General features: G+C 46.9%; 1 protein-coding gene across 3 annotated transcripts in view; it reads left to right on the plus strand.

Annotated features, from left to right (window-relative positions):
• Positions 1-305: 305 nt before the first annotated feature.
• The window catches only part of IL1RAP (interleukin 1 receptor accessory protein), a 49,886-nt gene continuing 28,072 nt past the window's right edge, over positions 306-22,119 (plus strand). Inside the window, exons 1-2 of one of the 3 annotated variants that reach the window (XM_051782154.1) lie at positions 306-584; positions 16,710-16,777. In XM_051782154.1, the coding sequence (XP_051638114.1) occupies positions 16,711-16,777 (67 nt within the window). In that variant the 5' untranslated portion in view covers positions 306-584; position 16,710. Of the gene's footprint in view, positions 585-657; positions 891-16,709; positions 16,778-22,119 lie in introns of those variants that run through there. The other 2 variants (XM_051782156.1, XM_051782155.1) reach the window with 2 other exon arrangements.

Below are 22,119 nucleotides of genomic sequence, written 5' to 3' on the forward strand. Positions count from 1 at the left end.
AAAAATAGGTGTCACTTCTCTGAAATGAGGTGGCATCAAAGCGCCCAGGTTGCCAGCTCTCTCCAGCGAGCCCAGGCAGGAAATTCCTGTAAGGGAATCCCAGCACATCAGAGGGGAGAAGGAGAAACTTTTATTTTCCCGGGGGAGCAGGTAGCCCGCAGAGCGCGCAGGGGCTGCGGCATGGGCACCATCCACACGGCCAGCCCCTGGCTCCCGGCTGCAGGCAGCTCCCGCCGGCAGGACGGCTCCGGCCAGGAGAGGGAGCCGTGGCCCCGCACACCCCGCCTCGCACCCGCCTCCTCCGGCCGGACCCCGCTAACTGCGAAGGGACAGCGCGGCCGCTTCCCTCTCTCACAGCGCCCTCCGGCTCCGATCCCGCTTCCCCGGAGCGACCCGCCGGGGGCGGGGGGACCCTCCCCGTGCGCGTACGGAGCGCGGCCGCGGGGAAAGGGGCGGGCAGGGCGGAGCGGAGCCGCGGGGCGCCGATCGGGGACGACGAAGAGGTAGAAGAAGAAGAAGAGGAGGAGGAAGAAGAAGAGGAGAGCGCGGCGCAGGGCACAGCTGTGCACTCCCCGCGTCCCCAGGTGAGCCGCGGAGCGTGGGGATGGGCGGGGACATCCCGTTCCTGTAGGCGTGGGCAGGGACAGGGGATCGGGCCCGGACACGCCCCGCCCTGGCCGTGAACTTCCCCGCACGCGAAGGGAAAGTTTGTGTCGGAGCAGGAGGTTTCCAGCCCCGGCGCGGGGTGAGGCGGGCGGTGGCGGCGGCGGCCGCAGCAGCCCCCACTCCTCGGCTGGCACGGGGGAGAAAATAAGAAAGAAAGAAGAGGAAGCTCTCAGGAGAGCCCGAGGAGCAGTGCTCGGGGGCCTGGGCAAGGACGGGTCGGCACGGTGAGAGCGAGGTGCGGGGATGGGGGAAGCGGGGCGGAGGAGGCGGCGGGCGCGGCGGTGCCGGTGCCACCGCGGGGCCGGGGACCCCCGCGCACCCTCGGGGGACCCTCCGCGATCCCTCGGGAAGGAGCTTGTGTGTGTGCGGGAGGCGAGCCGAGCTGCGGGACCGCGGATTGTGTATCCGGCGCTCCTGCTGACCATACCCCCGGTCTCCGAAATACGGAGTGGTTTCCTTAAATTCGCTCCTTTGAGCCAGGGAAATCTAGATATTCCTGGCTGGAGCTCTTACACGCACTGATGAATTCAACTTTCATTTTTTATCATATGTATTGCAAATGTGGGAGCCTCTGATACCTGCTCTCCTCTACTGTCAAACACATATCTGAAAAGGAAGCGGGGAGAGGAAGGGATCAGGCTTAAGCCACAGCAGGGAAATAAAGTGGAAGAGACATGTCCAAGAAAACCGACTGGAAGCGATTAAATACTGCCAGCAAGATGGCCTTTGCTGTGTGTTTGTTGGGAACAGATGCCCCCTTATTAGAAGCATTTTTGGGAGGTTACCTGGAGGGAAACTGGATGGTGGGAATTATTTCCTGAAAAAGAAGGTGGGGAAAAAGGAGCCTGTCAGGGCTTCACTGTTTCAGGTGTCCCCTTTCTGTGCCAGTGTTGCTTTCCCCCTGGCACAGTGCTTGTTCCTCAGCCTGGGCTGATTTCTTGGGGTTTCTACTGTGCTTGGCACAACAGAATCCCGATCTCGGGGCCTTAGAATGTTACAGTAAAATGGATTATAAATGCACTCTCACATGCACACTCTCTCTTTCCATCTTAACCTCTTCTTTGTGAATAGCTGATTATAATGCTTGGATAAAATTCTGGTTTGCTTTACTGATTTTTTTTTCTTATAAAATGATGGCTTTTGTTCCATGCATTCAGTTTTGTTGTCCTAGCAGAGGCTTTTTACTTCTGGATTTGAGAGATTGCAGCAAGCTCCTTATATTTTTCAAAAAGATACCTCCTTTGTGATTAAAAAGTATTATTTTCCTGACACTCTGTTTTTAACAGTGCCTCTTTTGGGTAAGAAGAACTTACACTTCCATACCTAGAAGGATTGTGGGGTATTATTTATTAACTGTACCGTGGAGGGTCCATATCTCATAACTTAGAGGGTCATTTATAACAGGTTGCTTTTGGCAGCTCTGGAAGATGTGTTCCTGTGTTCCTTGCAGGAAAGGCATCCCTTGTTTGCATGGAGAGCATCACTCCAGCCCCAGGGCTCTCTGGTGGGCAGGCTTGGTGCTGGAAAGGGTCCTGCTTTCTGCCTCCATTACCTGCCTCTGGTGAGCAGGAGAGGGCAAGCAGAGAGGATTAAGCTCTAATACCTAGATATTCTCCTTCCCTGGAAATAGGTGTGGTGTTGTTGGTGTCCCTGGGAACACTTTCTCTGTAAGAGCAGTTAAGGATGCAGGATAATGAGGGACATGGAGAGTAAGACCCTGAGGACTTGGGGTGGTGGAAGCATGCAGGGCACTGAAATGACAGGAAACATTAAGCTGGTAAGTCGGGAGCTGCTGCATGGGGGCTGTGGGGTGAGAGGTTATGTTTCTTGTGCAGTGCCTCTGTGCAAGGCAGAGGGCAGGTCTGCACTCTCACAGCCCTGTGACTTGCTTTCCATGTCTCTGGTTGTAGCTTGAGTTCAAAGTGTCTACGTATTATATAGGAATAGCAGTGCTTGCTTATGTCTGTCCATGCCTCCCCAGAGTCCAGAAGGTCCTCTGGTCCCTCCAGAGTCTGGAAGGAAAGCTTGTGTCTGAACACATCTAGGCTCTCTCCTTCCAGACTCTGTGGCTCTGTGCAGGTATTCTGCATCTAAAACATTAGTGAGTGTGCAGTGGGGATAAGTACTGTGTTGGTCTTGGCTCCAGCAGACTCATACCCTTGGTCAGGTAGTGCTACCCCAAAGTATCTGGCAGGAACATATAGGTAAGAGAGACTTCAGAGGGTAGGGAGAGTGATGTGGCAGCAGTTTGGATGGTGCCTGGTTACACAAAGGTATGGAAAGTGCCTCATTGCTGGCCTCAGTGCTGTGACTTTAAGCTCTGAAATATGCATATAGGAAGAACAAGGCAGAGAGAATTTGTCCCAGCTTTATTCCTTCAAGACCTGTATGAACCAGATGCCAGCTCTAAGGAGGAACCGTGATGCTTTTTCAGAATAAGAGGCCAGAACTTGTGTTTTTATTCCTTCTTCTCACTTATTGTTATGTTTTGGATTTCTATGTTGGTTATTCTGGCAGGCACATGATTCATATTCCTTTCCCCATCTGTCCTGGGTCCCCTACTCTTGTCAAGTGACCTCTCATTTCAGCAAGACTGACTTGCAAAAACTTGTGATGGAGGTAACCCTTGTGGCTAGTGGTGTGGGAGAGATGCCCCAGCTTGATTCTGAGAGGACAGGTTGCATTAACCAGGTGGACAGTCAGGAAGAAGATATCAGCATGTGAGTGCACTCGTGTCTTTTTTTTTTCATCATACAGTAATGGGGAATGCTTCAGGAATAAAAATAGATATATGGAAAAGCCTGTATAAGCTGAAATCTGTGAACAGCGCCACGTTATCTGGGAACTGAAACACGTTCTACAGTGGATCTCACAATTCAGACATTGCCTGCTCTCCTCCTTCCTCCCCAGCCTTTCTCTTGACACAGCTCATGGATTTCACTGCCCCCAGAAGCAGGGCCAAGAGCTGTCTCCTCTGATGCAGCCTGGGCTGGTAGCATCTCTGTACCTGGTGCGTGAGAGCTGGTGCTCCTCCGGCTGTGCAAAGTGGGACAGATGCAAAGGCAGAAGGAAGGCAAAGCTGGCTGTCAGGTTTGCCACGCTGATCCCTTCTCCACACCAATTCTGCACCCTGTGTGTAGCTTGGGGGCCCACGTGCAGGTGGGGTTTTCTCCCTCCGTGGTTTGTAACTGCTTTGTTCTGCTTTGCCGTCACCAAAACGTGTGGCTGAGCTTCAGTCAGTGCTAAACTGGAATAAAACAGCTTCTCCTTTTGGGAGGTATTTTAGGATTTCTCCCCCCACCCCAAAGTTTTTGCAAAGCAGAAGGCTAATCTTCCATTCCTCAGCCACAGTGTTGGTATGTGTAGGGCTTTGGCACGCGACTGAGCCAGATGTATGTTTGGCGAGAGTGTAGGAAGGGAACTGATTTGGGGAAATTACTTCAAATGGTGCCTACACTACTGGGAATTGCGATCTTGGCCAGTGTGTTTGCTATGTTCAGCCTCAGAGGTCCCAATAAGACACATGCACAGAACATGATACTCATAAATTCAGAGTCTTATTTGACAGAAAATAAAATACAGGAACATGAACATACAAGTGTATGTATTTTGTTATAGGGTTCCCTAAAAATAGTTGCTTGTAAAACAGAATTTCTACTGCAAGTGAAGAATTGTATCTTTAGTCAGTCCTTTGTTAATTTAACAACTCTCAGTTTCATCAAACGGGGATATATCCCCAGGAATTCCTCTGACACAGGTGTCCCCTGAGTCTGGATGATTATCCAATTACAATTTAAAGAAAACTACATCAAGGATAATTGGCTCAAGATAGAAGTATCTGAGAGCGTTAGGGAAAGAGAAGAAAAGAGTGTGAGAGCTTCCCTTTCTCATATGAGTAAATGAGAATTATTCCAGTCCTTACCTTTTGCAGTGAGTGGAGTCAAGGTTAGGTTCTTGGTGTTTGGATCCTTCTTGCTGTCTTTCCCTCTTTCCTTCTACGCCCTCACTTGTTATGTGTTGACTCTATATTTATATGAAAAGGTTACATTGATTCTTATGGAGTTGTTTTACATTTACATGTGTTAACAAAAAGGGACTGTTAACTTAAATGCTCTGTTTGCAGCAGAGAAGAGATTGCCATGAATCCTGGGCTGAACAGGGGAAGTGGTAGGTGGTTCCTTCTGGGAACACCAGGGAGGTGCTAGGGAGCCATTACCTTGGAAATTCCACTCAGAGTAGGGCCATCCAGCTCTTCCCAGCTCTCTCTTGGTGTCCCCAGAAAGAGACCTATTATCATTCCTGGAAGGAAAACTGAGTGGTCTAGCACTCCCATCCCATGTCTGTCAGGGGTATTGGGATCCTTGAGCTGGCATGGCAGAGTTTCCAATTGGTTCAGAAGCATTTGAGACTGCCCTTAAGCCTGCTCACTCTTTTTTTTTTTTTTTTTTTTTTGTTGCTAGCAGCTTGCTTAAGCATGGCTGGGCAAGCTTTGCTCTTTAACCCTTACAGCTTTGGATCTGGCCTTCATCTTGAGCCAGCATGGCCACGGGTCAGTGTGTTGTCTGGGTGCAAGTGGGGAGCTCTCTGGTGCAGCCTGGCAGTACCATGGTAAGAGGCTGGTTGTGGGCTCCACATGCAGCTCCAGCTTTGTTGTGCAACTGAAAGGCAAAGATACGGCATGAATCATGCACTTACACAAATTCTTAAGAGGCCTCTTCAGCTTTACTAATCCAAAGTGTTATGAGAATTAGAAGAGGACTTAAAAAAAAAAAAGGTAAAAAGAAAAAAAAAAAGTAAGTTTTAATACCTCTCCCTTTATCTGGAAAAGCTGCTGGGTTTGATTATTTGGTTGTGTGTTTGTTTGTTTTCCTCACTGTTTTGCTTAATCCCTTCTGTGACTGAAATAAAAGTGACATGGAGTGTCTTGCCTCCCTTAGGCCTGATGCTGTCCGTTTCTAGGGATGTGAGATTTTTTAGATATTCAGAGGATGATTCTTAGATATTTGATCAACTTGTGTGTAAAAGCTTGCAAAACAGTGACCTAAATGTTTATACTGAGTAGTGACAGAATGCTGTGGAGCTGTTTAACTATATATTTATAACAATTATCCTACTTGGCGAGAAAGATATGTTTTCTTCTCAGAGGAAATTTTTGCCTTTTTTTTTCCTTTTTCTGCCCATGATTTGTGGTTATAGTTGCCTTTCTCTGTCATTTTACCTTTTGTGTTAGATGTAAATAAAGAGCTAATTACAGTTAATCTCAGTGCAAAGGAATGAAATTTTAAAGAGTGAAAAATAACTCCCATCTGTTGGATTTGCAGTAACATTTTGGGGTTTGCTGTCTACTTGGAAGGATGCCAACAGTTATCTTACTCAATTTAAAGTTTTCTTTGCACTATTTAAACTGGATTTTTAATAATTTAAAAAACAAACAGAAGTGGAAAAAGCTTTTCAAATTATGTTTGGCCACATTCTTAATGTGGTGGTTGCTAAAATGTGAACAGCTCTAACTGAAATGAGTTGAAATCCCACTACCAAATTCTATAGGAACATGATTAAGACCTTGTGGAAAAGCATCTATTTTTCATAGTACTGTACTGCATTTCTGTGTTTTCCCTCTGCTGAGGCTCCATGTGCCCGACTAACCAACCTCAAAATGACTTGTTCCAAGGGAACTATTGCTTAAGTAGTTACTATTTAAGACAGGCTCAGAACCTCAGTTTTATATGATGGGTAGGTGAGACATTTAGCCCCATCAGCTCCACTGACTGTTGAGCTCAGGGAATTAATCTATACTTTGCACTCATATGTTATCTTTCATCTCAGCATCTCTAAGCACTTTAGAGACATTAAGATGCACAGCTGTGGTGTGAGGTGGCAAGAGACTGTTATAAATGTGGCTGGGGAAACAGAGGCACAGATTGCAGAAGCCTCTACTAATGCACTCAGTTCAGGGAACAGCCATTTATTTATAAGTTCTCTAATGCTTGATTATCAGGGAGGCACTATAATTTTTCCTGCACTGCTTTTGGTGACTGATGCCTACATGTAGGTTTCATGTACATTAACAGAAATTTGTATTTCTACCCTTAACTAGCAGACTGCTTTAAAATCTTCAACCTTGGAGACTTACAGAAGTATAGTAAATGGCAGAGTAAATAGTCCAAATTTCTAGTTATTTTTTCTGAGTTTAGTTTGCAATAAGTACGACGATCTCACCTCCCTCCCACCGTAGTACCATCCAGGGCCCCACCTACATAAGTTTGTTAGCAATCTGTTGAGTCAAAACTCAGATCATTAGAAAATACTGATTTTGACAGTAAGAGCCATGCAAATTCACTCTAATACAAATAATTGGATTTGTTCTGTTTGGAAATAGCTGCCTCCCCCCTCTTCCTTCAAGACACAGACAGTTTCCAGCCCTTGTTTCTAAGAAGGGGTCTTGGTAATGGGACAGGAATGTATGTGTTGCTGCCCAGCTGGCAGGCTGTGGAGATCTTGAGGCCACCCAACCTCTTTGAATGAACAGAGATGTGCTGCTGGATCCCAAAATGTGTTGCTGTAATAAATTGTGCTGGTTTCATTTGAGCCAGACAGGATTGATGTGTTGGGGTGACTGAACGACGTGACAAATCTAAGACTCCACTGGAGTAACATCCCCACAGACTGGGTTTCCCCATATCCAGTCTCCTGAAAAAATAACTGCAGTCTCAGTGCAATTTACCTTTCTCCACCTTCCTTGTTCTCTCTCATGTTGCTATGTGGAATTTAGGGAGGCTGTTTAATTCTGTCTTCCTGGGAGGTTGCACAAACATAGACACCCTGACTCAAGGTCATGGAGAGATGGAAATGTTTTTCTCCAGGCTTACTTTGTTTTTCTTTTCTCCCATTGCACAGGGGAGCTGCATCTTGCATTGCAGCGGTGCTGAATAGCCCTAGGTTGTGACTACCCAGGAAGGTAATGTTTCCCCCTTTATAAGCATTTTTTCCCCCCTTGTCCGACAGGTGCAATGACTGTAGTTGCTGACACAAAGTGTCAAAGAGCAGGAGGGAAACTCAACCGAGCTTTCTAAAGACACTCAGTGATTACTTCCTCTCAATGCAGAGAAGTGAGCCAGCCCAGGGCCAGGGACAGCACAGATTTCAGGATATTGAGACATCCACTTCCTGGCGTTGAAAGTGCTCAGAAATTAAAATTGTGGAGGCTTTTCAGGTTTTTGGCCCTCTGCAGCAGGGTTTTAGTGCACAGCAGTATTTCCTTGTGTCGCTGCTCCTTGTAGCCTTTGGAAATGTCAGCAGTGAATGTATTGCCTTTTGTTTGTCATTCAGCTAGGGAAATGAATTCGTTGCCCTCATGAGATCAATCATATTCTCCCCAAATAATTAATATTGATGACAATCACAGCATACTGCTGCCTGCAGCTCCATCTCAGCCTTCGCACTGTGTACATGCTGTGGGTCAGAGAGCAGACTTTCTCAAAGAAGGCTCCAGGACTTAAAAATCAGGGTGGTGTTGTTTGAAGGTTGAATTTTGAGCTGCACTGCTGGAGTCAGTGCAGGCAGAGCCTGAACAAGTTCCTTGTGATGGTGCAACTGAGTATTTGCAGAAGGAAATGTTAGAGACATGGGGAGCAAATCCAGTACACATCACAGGGGAAGGATTATCTCATTCTGTCTCTCTTTACCTCCTCTTTTTTTTGTGTGTACCCGGCTTTTTCTAGTCCCCTTTGCAGAGTGCAGCTGTACTATGCTTACCAGGAAGGGGCAGTATGCAAAAGAAAGCTGCTCGAATAGTCACCAGGAGGACCAAGTGGGTAGGCTGGGAATGTGGAGGGCTGGAAGGACCTCTGGAGATCTGTTTGTAAGTGGGATGCTGTCCTGGGAGAGGCCAGTAGCTCCTGGGCTTTCTGTTTTAGTATTGCTTTAAATTGTGCCATGGATTGATGTGTAAAGTACACTTAGAACAGCCTGTCTGAGCTGCAGACAGGGATAGAAGCATCTTGATGTCTTATTCTTGTTTGCTTTTACGTATAAGGCTAAATGGGATTAAATTAACATGATTAATATAAGTATCAGTGTGGAAATGCTGTGTGGCCCAAACTTGAAAAATTCATCTGACTTGCTTTTACCCTTGAATATGTTGCTTATCCCAGCATACCAAGAGTCACTTAAGGAGATCCTTCTCTTATGCTGTGGGGAAAGCTGGGTCTTCCCCACTGGCAACAGCATGGGCAAACCTGCTGCGGTGCTGGAGACATTGCAGGCTGCCTGAGGAATTTGTGGCACTTCTGGAAAGGGAAGTGAAAGAGTGATGATGTGCTCTGGAGCATGGTGGTGCTTGGAGGATTTTTGCCTGCTGTGTCCCTCTCTGGAGGAACAAGAAGGGGAAGATGATGGCTGAATATAGAGCAGCCACCGTGGGAATCTGGTCTGCAAGCACTGAGGGCTATAAGGGGAGGAGATGAAATGAAGGAGCAGGTATATAGCTGGCAGCAAGGGCTTGAATTTAGGAAAATAAACTCTTGGAGTGTTTTTTGAGACTGAGACCCTCTTGCAGGTAGCGCTGGGCAGGGCTGGGTGTAGCCCTGGTGTGATGGTGGGGATATGGAGTGAGCAGAGCACTGGCTGTGCCAGGCTGGACTTATGAGGAGATACCTCTCCTGGGAAAGCTGCTCTGGGGTTCAAGAGTCACAGGCTGGTGGTGTGAAAGGCAGTAAACCCAGCTGATAAACCTGCTCGAATCTGCACTGTGTTCTCTGGATTTAAAGACTTGGTCAGAGCTAACTTGGGGTTGCTGCTGTGCAATCTGTTGCACAATGTGGATGTGCTGCTGTGTCCACCACAGCAGTGGAAGAACCTCTTAGGGAGGATATTGAAGCTGCTTACATTGAAAAACCATTAAAAAGGTCAGGAGGCAGAATGTGTAAATTAAATGTTCGTCAGATGTCTCCAGGTGCTCTGTGAGAACTAATTGGAATTTTTCCAGCAAGGGAGGAATCTCACTCTGGATTCCTTAAGTCTTCTCAAGTCTTTGAGCTATGTTGATTACAACTTTCTTTTTTTCTGTGTGAAGATTAGTTTATCAGTTTATTTTGTGGTAGTGCAATATGTGGGTATTTCTCAGAACTCTCTTTTCACTATAACATTGCTGTCCAAAATAGAAGCATTGTGTCTGGCTTTATGGAAGATCTGGGCTCTCTTTGAAGCTCTGTTGGAAACTTTTCATTCCCTGGCTATTCAGACTTAAAAAATAGACTATCTTGGCTGGATACCTTTTGCTTGAGCACAGAAGTGCTCTTGTAGCTTGGTGTTTGAACTGCTTGGTGGCCAGCATGTATGCATTTGTAGTCTGTGCTGTTTGATTTTATAGCTGTGGCTCTACCTGCCCCTCTTCAGCCCACTCCACATATCTCTAGGTGGTAGCCCCAGCTGTTTATTTGTCTTGTCCAGGTGTGCGTATTTTGTAGAGATGACAGATTACTGTGCTAGTTTATTTTTGATGTATGAAATGCAGTGTGCTCTGCCTCCTAAATAGCTGCCAGAGTATAATCAGTGGCACCCTGGCTTCCAGCAGAGCAGTGTGTAAGATCTGTAGCATTTCTGCTTTGCCAAGTCCTGAGAGGACCCCAGGAGAACTGCAAAGAGAAGCAGGGTGTACTGAGTTTCTTTAGACATATTTTCAAACCACCCCTGCCTTTCCACGTTTTTCCTTTTGAGAGGGAGAAAAATAGTTTCTTCATCTGAATTCTGATTATTAGTATTAAATCTGTTGAGCCAAAAGGACACCAGGAGATGGTATCTAAATGTCAATAGCAAATCACAAATTCCTTGCCTGGCAATTGCTTCCATGTCCCAAACATTGGCACTGGCAGAGGCAAATCTTGCACTACCAAGGAAGCTCCCAGAAATGACTCACTGTGAATGAAAATCTCTGCAATTTTTCCCGAGCCTCTGAGCCTGAGGTGAGGCTGCTGCCTGCTCTGTCCTCAGGAGCTCTTGGTGCTTTTGGAGCATTGCTCACGCGATTTGTGCTGCTCTGTTGAGGGAGAAATAGCTTGGGACCACCTCCTGTGGTGACTGGGGTGGCACACTGCTGGGTTCATTCCTCCCCATGTTGGGGATTTAGTGAAAATTAGTTATTAAAAAGACATCAGACTGCAGCCCTTGGCCTGGATGGGCAGGCAGGAGGCCAGGTAGGGGCTGTGGTGGGTGACAAGCAAATGGAACCACCTCAGATGCCTGATGTCATGTCCTTGGCTGGCAATGAGCTGGCTGAGCCACTGACTGAGAAGACTGTTTCCAGATTTTTTTGTTGTGTGTTTGGTTTTATTTTTAATTTTTTTCCCCCCTTCTCTTCAGGGTACTTGGTAGACCTTGGTGTAAAGGTGTGTGTGTGGGCACTGTATCTCCCCAGTGCTGGGAGCCAGTGCTTCCAGGTCCTGTGTTCAAGTGGCCAGCTCTGGCCAAGCAAGACAGAAGATGCTCTGTGCTAGTGACAGGGGACACCTCTCACCAGGGCAACTTTGCATCTGACTCCCAGTAATTTATTTTTTTTTTCCCCTCTACAAAAGTAGGTGTGTGATATCTGCTGTAATTCTAGTTGGTGAAAAACTTTCAGGCTGCTCAAATTGAAATGTTTCCTTTGGTTCTGATGACATAAATTACTTTTATAATAGAAACATTTCAGAACAAATTCCTTTCAGCCCGCTCTGCTGTCAGGCATGTGATAGCCTGGTGAGTGCAGCTACCCTGGCAGAAGTGGGACTTCAGTGTTGATCTTGCAGGTCCCTGCACATGCCTTGGATGTGTCACCATTAGATGTGCTGATTGGGTCACACTTATGGCTCCTGCGATATCCCTGATTGCCGGGCAGGCTTCAGCCCTGGTTGATTCCTGCTGAAATGTGCTGGCTGTTAGGGAGCTCCTGCCAAGATAAACTGGACTCCCTGCCCTTAGGGGAGATGCAAATGTTTTTCTGAGTACAGCACTGGGGGCCCTTTGGTCAGTGTGCCTGTGTTTGAAGTGATGAGTGTGGCGTAGCATGCACTAGAGCAGGGAAAGTGCTCCGAGCTGCTTATGGCTTTCATCACCAAATTGCTGCTTGATTCCTCCCCGTTCTGTTCCTGGAAGATGTCTGGGAATGAAAATTGTAATGAACGTGTTTATTCCTCCTGAGGAGTAATGGCTGGACTTCTGAACCCCGTCACCTGTCTTTCTACCCCCATTCCCAGAGACTGCGGTGTAACATTCCGTTCCTCTGGGGGGCTGCCCATGGGACTGGCCAGCTCTCTGCAGGAGCAGCTCCGCTTTGGGCAGAGTGGAACTGCTGACACCACAGCAAAGGGTGGTGCCATGTAGTGCCCAAATGGCCTCCAGAGGAGGGGCAGGGCCAGGGAGACACTGCGCAAATCCCGGGTAAGTGGCACCGAGATGGTTTATGCTACAGTAATTCCCCCTTTTGTCTGACTTACTCCTGCACGTACTGAAAAGCAAAAGTGTTTCCTGGAGGGCAGAAGGGCCTTTTCCCATTTTCCATTAGTGTTTTTGCTGTTACTTTTCTGCAGTTGCTTTTGCAGGCTGCCCTTTGTCTGCCTTTTGGATTCTTTGAATTTACTTGAAGTGTACATTTATTTTTCCCCATAAGAAAACACAGCAGACTCCTCGAGCAGCCTTCTCCAATGCTGCTGCATGGGGATGCAGGGACCCAGGGCTTGTGAGCACACTGTGATGTGGGAGCAGAGGAGCTGTGCCTCTCTCTTGAGCACCAGCCTGGCTCTGCAGCCCATCACTCAGCCTTCATCCTCAAGTCCATGTGGCTTAGAAACAAAGCATTTCCTAAGCCATCCCACTCTGGATTTTGCTAGCCTTCCTCTGTCTACATCCCATTTTTTGGGGCCAGTCCTATGCTCTCAAATGCTTCTGACTTTGGACAGAATTATAGAAAGAAAATAGTATGTAAAAGCTACTCTGGCTGAAGTTATTTTTTTCCTCTTTCTGAAAGTGCTTTATTATAAATGCCCTTTCAGCCAGAGCACTTAGTGGCAAGGTTTTGAAGGGTGCTTTTGTTCTGCAGGCCATAGTGTGACTTCTCAGTGAAAAGCAGAAAACCTACCAGCCCTCCCTAGATGCCTGTGGTTAGGAGGGACAAAGGTACTTTTCTTGGAAAATGCAGCATTGTTCTGTAGAATTGGTACAGTGTCTTTGAGAATAGGTGTGCAGTAGTTACTTAGAGTGCAGCTCTCTTTGTTAATTATTTGACATCTATCTTGGGTTTTATAATTGTTTAGAAAGTGCATAGGCTTTATGGGGTCTGTGCTGCTAAAGGCATAAGTGAATGATTCTTTGCTGAGGTCTGTTTGGAGAGGGTGTTTTATTAAAAGGTGTTTGATATGGAAATATTCATGTTTTTTTCTGACATAAATGCCACTTGTGACCAGTACTAAACGAAAAAAAACCCCACAAACCTTTCCACCCTCTTTGCTGTTAAGGAGACACTTCTGTGACTGTGTTTCTCCTCACCCCACTTTTCTTTGCTCCTCAGTAGAAAGAAGGTGAAAGTTTGAAGAAGAAAGTGCTCAGGGAACAATTTCTGATTTGAAACAAAGTGAACATATCAAGTAAGTTCCTTAAAAAAAATTCTAACAGTGGCTGTGATGGATCATTTTCCCCAACCACTCTATGAATTATTATTATTGAAATGTTAATTTATGGAGATATTAAGAACACCTCAGAGTATATTGCTCTCATGAGAAGTTCCTGAAGTGCTGAGGATGTATCAGAGCTCTCCAGCTGTCTTCTGGCTGCTCTGATTACCTGCTTCCTAGCTGTAATGTGATTTCTGAGCTGGTAAGCTCTTCTGCTCACTGATTTTATTCCTGGCTCCCTTTAGTGTTTGCTTTTATTTTTATTTGCTTTGGGTGGATGCAGTTGGGTGAACCCCTCTGCTGCCACCTGGGTTTGCACTCCCTGGCCTCTGGCTCCTTCGCTTGCAACCAGAGATGCTGGTGTTTCAGCACAGTGCTACGGAATTGCATAAGAAGTTCATCAGACACCACTGGAATTGCACCATTTACAGGCAAAATGGCAACATGCTTTCTGATGTCACGAAACAAAAAAGGTTGAGAAAACTCTTCCCTTCCTGGCAAGACTGGGGTGGGTTGTAGTCCTGTGGTGTCAGGTTCTTAAGGGCATTGCAAAACCCACCCCCTCTCTCTGCAACTGGATGCAATGCCCTTCTGTGTGACAACAGGACTGCTGTGGGGAGACCTTTCTGTTTGGGGTAGATCACAGATTTGGGGCTATTTAAAGCAAAGCATCCCAGTGCTAGCAGCACTAGTACACAGAACCTGTGTTAGTACAAACCATCAGATCCTGTGACTTTGTTTTTTTGGGGGTTTTAGGGGTTTTTTGAGTAATCGTGTGCCACAGGAATGGAGCTGGACTGCAGAAGCCATCCTGCCCTGCTGTCCCCTTTATCTTCTTCACTGAGTATGTGAGTTTTCCATTTCTTTACCAAACAGAGAGTATCCTCTTCCTTTATCTCAGCTGGCAAATGCTGGCCCAGCCAGGGCATCCAGGAGGCTGCGACAGCTCCTCTTGACCAGCCCTTGACTCTGTATGTGTATCTTCCATGGACCCTTGCATTTTGTACACTGTGAGAGCAGCCAGGGCTGTGGTCAAGTGCATCCCTTTCCTGTAATGGAGAAATTGCTGCAATCTGACAGGCTCTGTGTCTGTCTGCCTTCACTGATAAGATCTCTGGAGAGCCTGGAACAAACCAGAAGTAAATCACTCTGTGTAAGGCTTCTGATTTTATAGCTCGGTAGAGCAAGAAGGAAGGATTTTCTTACTAGCAGGAGGAGTATGGAAATCTTGGACACCTTGCTCGTGGGAACAGAGACTTGGTGGCTCTTTGAGACAGTTGAAAGGAGCATGTTCCTGTGAACATAGCTAATGGATGTAAATATTAGCTCGCTGCAGAGTTCATGTATCACTGAGTGAAATGTAGTAGTTTATTTTGGCCTCGGGCCACATAAATGGCCTTGCTCTATACAAGATAAACTCATCCAAAGTCAGTAGTTGTTCCTGCATGCTTCAGGGCTGAATTCAGTCCGATTTGTGCAAAATGCAGGAGAGAATTGTTGGAAAATAAGGGTGAGTTAGGACACGCCGTGCATTTAGGTAATGACAAATGGAGAGGGAATCACGAGGGATTTTTATTATAGGAATGATTCCCCGTTGCTGTTTACACCCCCCTCTCTTCGAGCATCTAAATTACCAAAATATCCTCAGTTCCTACCAGAAGTGCAGCATGTTGGTTCTCTCTGTCCGATCTGATGGTGTAAAGATGTTTTATTTTTCTTCAACATCTCTGGGGGATGGGAGTACTGAATGCTGTTTCTTCTCTATGAATATTCTTAAGTAACATTGGGAACTGGTTGTAGGTGGCATTGGAGAAGGGTTTGATTAGCAGCTGGTATTTCAGTTTGGAGGAAGGCAGTAGGGGATGACCAGCCCTCAACTAAACCTCAGGGAAGAAGATTCACTTTCTTCTCTGCTTCTTGCCCGTTTTTTAAAGCCTGATGGCTTCAGAGGCAATCTGCAGCCCTTCACATGGACTGTGCAGGGAAGAGCAGGCTCGCTCCGGATTTCCTTTGTCTCTTTGAGATGAGCCCAGCAGAAGGAAAGCATTGCACAAAGGCTTTTCAGATGTAAGCATTGAAAAGGAAGGATTCAATATCCGCTGCTGGGTTTTGAGAAGTACAGTTCACGTGTCCCATTCCTGTTAATCTCTGCAATCTGTGCAATCATAGGTGCTCTCTGCTTATGCTCAAAGCCCTTCTGTGTACTGCATATATTCTGGACAGGTTTATGAGGGACGTGTTTAAGGGAACTCTGTGGCTTCTCTCCCCACACTTTTAACCCACTGTGATAGAACAGGTTTCCCTGTCATCTCGTAAGCACGCTCCTGACAGTATCACCATGCTCGTTACTGCATCTGCCTGGTGGAGCTGAGATGCTTTGATGAAGTTCAGCCTTTTAACCATCTCTTCTCCCTTTGTGATCTGACAGCACCTAGGAGTATCAAATGCGACCTTCACCCCGTTAATGAGAGCATCTAGTAGATGTCAGTTTTCATGACTACCAGCTTATAAATTGCATCCTGAAAAACCTAGAAACAGAGGGAGATTTAATTCCAGTGAGCGAGCAGCTCTGAGAGCTGAATGCCAGATACCAGAGCGGTCAGCCAGTGAAACTCTGGCAATGTACATTTATCTCAAATTACAGGAAATTGTGCTCTGTAGCAGGAATGGAAAAGTCTGGGATTGTTTTTTGCTTATCAGAGCTGCTTAGAAAGTATAAGCCTTTGTTCAAATCATTTCTGAAAAGCCTACAAACCTGATGCTTGTTTACTCCTGTGATGTGGCTGTTCAAAGAAGAGTTTGACTGGAAAGGGCTGGTGAAGCCTTGTGTTGCCTCCACTGCCTGTAGGAGCGGAGTGAAGCAGTCAGGACCCTGGCAACCAGCCTCTTTGCAGGTCACCAACAGCAGACCTTGCCAGTTTGGACTGCACTGGTGTGGTTGTCCTGTTGAACCGTCAAACACATATTCAGTGCAATTGTGCTTCAGCTGCTGCTCACCATCACAAGTGCTTTCTGCACTTGTTCTTAGAAATGAGCCAAATGAGGTCTTGGCAAAGGACCTCGGTGTTTGGGGAGTCAAAGGTCAGGATTTCTAGCCTGCAAGCACCTATTTTACTCCTTGTGCTTCCAGATACAGACTATTCCAGTGACTTGAATCAATGATCTGGGCTGTCCTCTTCAGAGCCATCACCTCCCAGGCTTGGCAAGCTGCCACAGGCAGAGCAATGCTGCCACGCAGATACTGTTCTCAAGGCATCTTCATGAAATAAAAAAACCTACCAGAATTAAAGGATCATTGGGTGGATGGAGGGATAAACACACACACTCAGAGTTAAAAAATTGCCTGCAGTGATGAAACAGTGTCAAATAACCAGAAACTCTGTGTGCTTTGTCTCGCAGGATGAAGATGGTCAGTGTCCTGCTGGTTACACTCTGGCTGTCCATGGTCACCCTCAGCAGAGGCTCGGGTAAGGACATGGCATGCAGTGGGTCTGCCTACTTACTGTGGGAAGAGATGGCCTGAGGCCAGAGAACAAAACTGTCTGCAGCGAGTTTTAAGAATTTACAGCATTTCTGGATTAAAGGGTTGTGTGTAAAATGCTTCAGCAAAGTATTGAACACAACGCTAGTTCTGTAGAGTGTTGTACAATGCTCATGTGTGGAGGCTACAAGTGTGGTGTAAATGGGTGCATTAGCAAATAGCAGAAAGCACCACCTCGACCTAAAAGTGCTTTGTAAATTCAAGCTGCCCACTTGGTCAGTATCTTTATTCCCCTTCTGTGAGGGATGAAACCAGGGCTTGGCACGTGGTGTTGACTTGTCACTGAGTTGAAAGGACTGACTTGAACCTGAACTCTGCTATTCCTGGTTGGATCTGGAGGGGGTTGAGATTCTGCTCTCCAATTCTGACTCATGCCTCAGCAATGCAAGGGGAGAGGGGAACTTGTGGAGTAAGAGGAGCTCTGATACCCGTCTCACTGAGTCACTTTCCTGACAGGAAATATGTTGTCATGCTCGCAGCTCCTCTGGCACACGTTCAGCCCAGCTCTTCTGAAGAGGCAGATTGTGCATGTCTCGGCTCCGGACTTCCTATTTGGGGGCGGAAGGAGACAGCATGATTTACAGGAGGGGAGTGGAAAGGGGGAGGGAGGAAAGAACAGGCACTGGTTTTGTGGGGGGAAATGCTCAGAAATTAGGGCTGACAAGCCCCCCCCATGAACCTTTGTCCCTCTGCAGCAAGGGACAAACAAGAAGTTATAATATCCTGAGCAGATGAACAGCTCTTGTGTCATTCCCTCTTGGACTATACTGAATTATCATGGCCGAATTCACATCATGCACTTCAGCAAGGTTCATTTCAGTGCAGTGTTCATCACAGAGGTTGGGAGGCTTTTCTCTTCCTTGGGCTGCCCAAGGGCTGCAGGCATTCACAGTAGGCTGTGGTCTTTGGTAGGGGATGTCCCATCCTGGCTGAGAGGGACTGGGTGGAAGTGGTGAGCAATGAGGAAACAGCAAGGGAGAAAGAATATGCGGCCTGGGTCTCCTCTGCTAAACCCCAAGTAGCAGGAGCACCAGGATAAGGAGGGATCCAGTGACATGGATCTTTGCTGCTCGCTGGGAAAATCCCTGCTTTGCATGTGATTCTGGACATGCTGTTCTACTCTCCACCAACGCAGTATCTTCCTCCTGCTGAGGCAGCATTATGACACCCCACGTGCAGTCATCTTGGGCTTTTTCAGAAATGGGAGGTATGTGCAACTGAACCAGGATCGCCCAGGAAATGTTAGAGCTACCCTAAAAGCTGATACAGTCATCTGGGAGCCGTGAAAATGAGCACCCTGGCATTTGGGAAACACAGGCTCATGCCAATGGATCTGGCAGAACCAGAACCCTCCATGCAGAGGTTTTCTGTACAGGATGCTCAGAGCCCTTGTAGAGCGCTGCAAGAACATAAGTGTCAAAGGGTGATGCATGAGGCACGTGATCAGTTAAAATATTTCTCTCCTGCAAATCCAATGCAGTATATGCATTTAATTATCTGGAGGTCTGTGGTGTCAGACACACTCTTCAGTTCAGAGCTTGCTTTTTATGCCATGGACATCATAAACCAGTTTGGGCTGTCAAAATGTCTTCTGTTATTCACGATGGGCCTGGATGGCTGTTTGTAGATGGATGGAGGGGCAGCTGTTTGCGCAGCCCTCTGTTACACTGTGGGGTTTTCCTGAGGCTGGCACCAAAAGGCGACTGGAGCTCATTTCACCCTTGCAAAGTTGTAAATACAGAGCAGTATGGGAAACCAGACTTGCTCTGGTAATGTTGCAGCATTTGGGCTTGCTTTTTCTTTCAGGAACAGGAAGCATGGGTGAGGGGACCAGAGCTGAGGTTATCTGGAGTGAATGCAGAAGGGCTGTGCCCAGTCTACAGCTGCCCTGGTGGTCACCTAACACCAAGCAAGGCCATGGAGATGGCTAGCTCTCAATGAGGAACCTGGCTCCTGGGATATTTAACATGTGTAACTTGGTAGGGATTTGTCATTTCAGATTAATATCTTTCTGTGCTTTGACTATTAAATCATGTAATCCTGTACTGTCAGGACCAGCTCTCTCTCCAGCCAAGGCTGGACTGAGGAAGGCTGGAGGCAGGGACCGGAGTCCTTCTGTGGTTTGTTGCCACTTTTCTGCCTCTACCATCCTTCCTGGTGGAGCAGTGTGGTCAACAACACTGACCAGAGACTGCCCAAGCCAGGGGTACCGGTTCTGCTGAGTCCCAGGCTCTGTGAGCTTGCAGGGGAGATGAGGAGCCAACACTTGCTAAATTTCAACTTTAAAATACCAGCACTGCTCTGGCTGTGATGCAAGCAGCCTTTCCATCCAGTTCAGCCAGTACAGCTGACAGTCTCCCTGGCAATGTGTCAGAAAGCTTCAGCACTGTGCTTTACCCTGCTTCTTACTGGAGAGATAAATCCATAAACTTTATTTCCCCCCCAGATTTCGCCTACAGCACTGTGGCTCTAAACATCTGTTCTTTGGGCTCTGCTGTTTCTGCTGCGTATGGAGGCTGGTGCTGCAACAAAATCACTTGCCGGAAGGGAGGTGCAAACTGTACGAGGAAAGAAATGTGATCTCAGTAGCATAGAGTAAAAGATGTGGAGTCTGAGACTGAATTGGTGCCTGAGTCTTCTATTCACTCATTCTGTATGCGAGGGTAGATCTTTTCTGGTCTTGAGAGTGTACATGATCTGCAGTGCATGGGTTTGAATTCCTTACTTGTGACCTTTGGCATAGTGTTTGCAATGGTGTTTGGGGTCTTTTGCTTTAATTGCCTAGCTAAACCATCCCTAAGTTGGAAATGAGGCTCTTCACTTGTGTTGTAGGATGCTTAGTGAACCCAATGTTCTGATATCCAGAGAAGGATTGCAAAAACCAATGGACCCAGTTCTGGTCTTAAAATTATTTCTTTGGCACTACTGAAGTCATATAAATATACACTGGCTTAAAAGAGATGAAAAAGCAGTTGGACAAAGAACAGTGTGAATACAGAATAATGTTATGTTCTTATTTCTGAACAAAGCTAACTGATGTTAGATACCGGCTTATGTAGAAGATATAGCTGTAGTTGTTCCATTTTCCTCTCTCTGCTAACCAGGCTGCTCTCTTACTCTCCAAGAATTCTCAGCTTTTGCAGGGAGAGGGTTGGGGAGGGGATGGTGGTTAGGAGTATTGTCTTAGGGAATTGCAAAAGCAGAAGAATATTGCTGCCATGAGAGGAGGAGCAGCCTCGTGCTGATTATCTGAAGGACAGTAAAAAGTGTTAGCAGGTATCTGCTGTGCATAAATAGTGCTTTGGTGGGAGGAATCATCGTGTTTGCATAGGAATGCCTCTGATAGCTCCCTTGGGGAACTATCAGACTCTCAGACAGGCTGTGTGGTAGGATGAGCCCAGAACTGGGGCTAGCTTCTACCCAGAATGACACCCCAGCATGGCAGGCAGTGGCTGTAAGGCAGCCAGGAGCTTCTGTCCTGGGAGCTTTATTTCAGGCTCTGCTGTTATTTGCTGGATTGTGAGCGTGTCTTTTACACTCCCTGATATCAGGGGCTTTCAGGCACTGGTTTTGTCCACTCTGAAGCTGGCTCCAAGGTGCCAGATGTCACCAGTGCTTCTCGATTCAGGTGGTGACTGGAGCAGAGAACTTGCAGCTTCAGAGAGAAAGAAACAGAGGTCAGGCTCCAGAGGTCAGAGCTGCCGCCTGAGCCGTCTCTCCCAAGGGCTGATCTGCGCTCTGTGTCTGTCACACTGAGCAGAGAGGCAGAGCAGTTGCTGATGGCCGGGGGAAATTTGCAGATTAATAAATTACTGTCTGTAAAACACTTTGAAGATGGAAAGCCCTGTGCAGCTCCTCAGGATTATTACTATATAACTCTTATTCTACTGATGGGGTTCCAGTGGCCTTATTTTCCGTATGATTTGTGACAGCCCCAGAAGCTGAGAAGCTTATTTTGGTGTGTAAAGTCAGAAGAAAAATAGATTAAACTGCATTATTGTTTTCTAAAGAGACTAAATCCCTCCCCCATCATCTTCTCTTGGGATTTCCTGACTTCCTCCTACTCTTCCAATCTCAGCCTCTTGCTGTCCTAATTTAGGACATGATTTTATAACCATCCATACCCATCTGTGAGTTACTGTCATTGTAGAAGTTTATGGCACTTGGGGGCATGAAGTTATTCGACACCGAGGGTGTTGAAAGGTGCCCAGTCCTGAAGTGGATGAAGATAAAGCCTGCAGAGCAGAGCTGACCTGGGTGCAGACGTGTAAGTGCAGCTGCCAGCCTCCCTCTGCACCAGCCACAGTTGTGCCCGCTGAGGAGATAAGACCTCAGTCTGCTTCTTGTCAGCTGAGGAAATAGGTTGTGAGGGGTGAGTTTTGTGCAGGCGTCAACATGATGTGACCTATCTGCATTGAAGTGCAGAAATGTGTGGAGGAAGGCAGCCCTTTTTGAGTGTGTTGCTGATTTGGTATTGAATAATCACTTTTGCTCCTTTGTGTGTATCAAATAGAGCATCAGGAGACATTGGGGTCCTGTCTCCTACCCACCTTATCCATCATGTCCCTCTCCCACAGCTGCACATTTGTGTTTTATTGCACACAAGTGACTCTGCTGGGCTTGTAGACCCTTGCAGTGCATTTTACTGCCTGCTGTGTTTTTTCAGTTTCCATCCTTGCCAGAGGACAGTTGCTGCAGCACCTTTGTAATGCAGACATCCCTGTGGATGGACAGTACAGAATCGTTGACTCTGTTTTAAAGCAGGCAGCAGAGCACCTGGCTAAACACAGTAACTAGCCTACATGGGTTGGCAGAGCCAGGAATTTAGCCTGGACTTTGTCAAGCCCCAGCTTGGTGTCTCTGGCACACAAAAGAGCCCCTGCCAGCTTGAGCACAGCTCAGTGGTGATGCTAATCGGGTAAACCCCCTTTTTATGCTGCCTCTCCTACAGATGAGTTTGCAATGGGGTGTTCTGTTTCCTGTATTTCTCCTCCTCCCATGCTGCTCTTCTTTGCTTCACACAAAAATTTTCTCAATGAAGTGGAATGGAAAGTAGCTATTTGCTCCTCTTGTCCTTCAGGGAAGCAGTTCATACCCCTACCTTTATCGTTGTGACCTCAAATTTAAAGAAAGCCTTCAGGAAAATGTATCAAGCTTGCTAGAGGAATCTGAATATAATTTTTTTTTTTTTTTGGCCCAGTTGCTGGAGGTAACCAAAATACTCTGTGCCACATACAGTAAACAGCTTTATGCACAGATAGAGAGTGA

Source organism: Manacus candei, unplaced genomic scaffold, assembly GCF_025592945.1.
Source record: "Manacus candei isolate 608988 ecotype Guabito, Panama unplaced genomic scaffold, ASM2559294v1 h1tg000015l, whole genome shotgun sequence".
In the NCBI taxonomy this organism is placed as follows: domain Eukaryota; kingdom Metazoa; phylum Chordata; class Aves; order Passeriformes; family Pipridae; genus Manacus; species Manacus candei.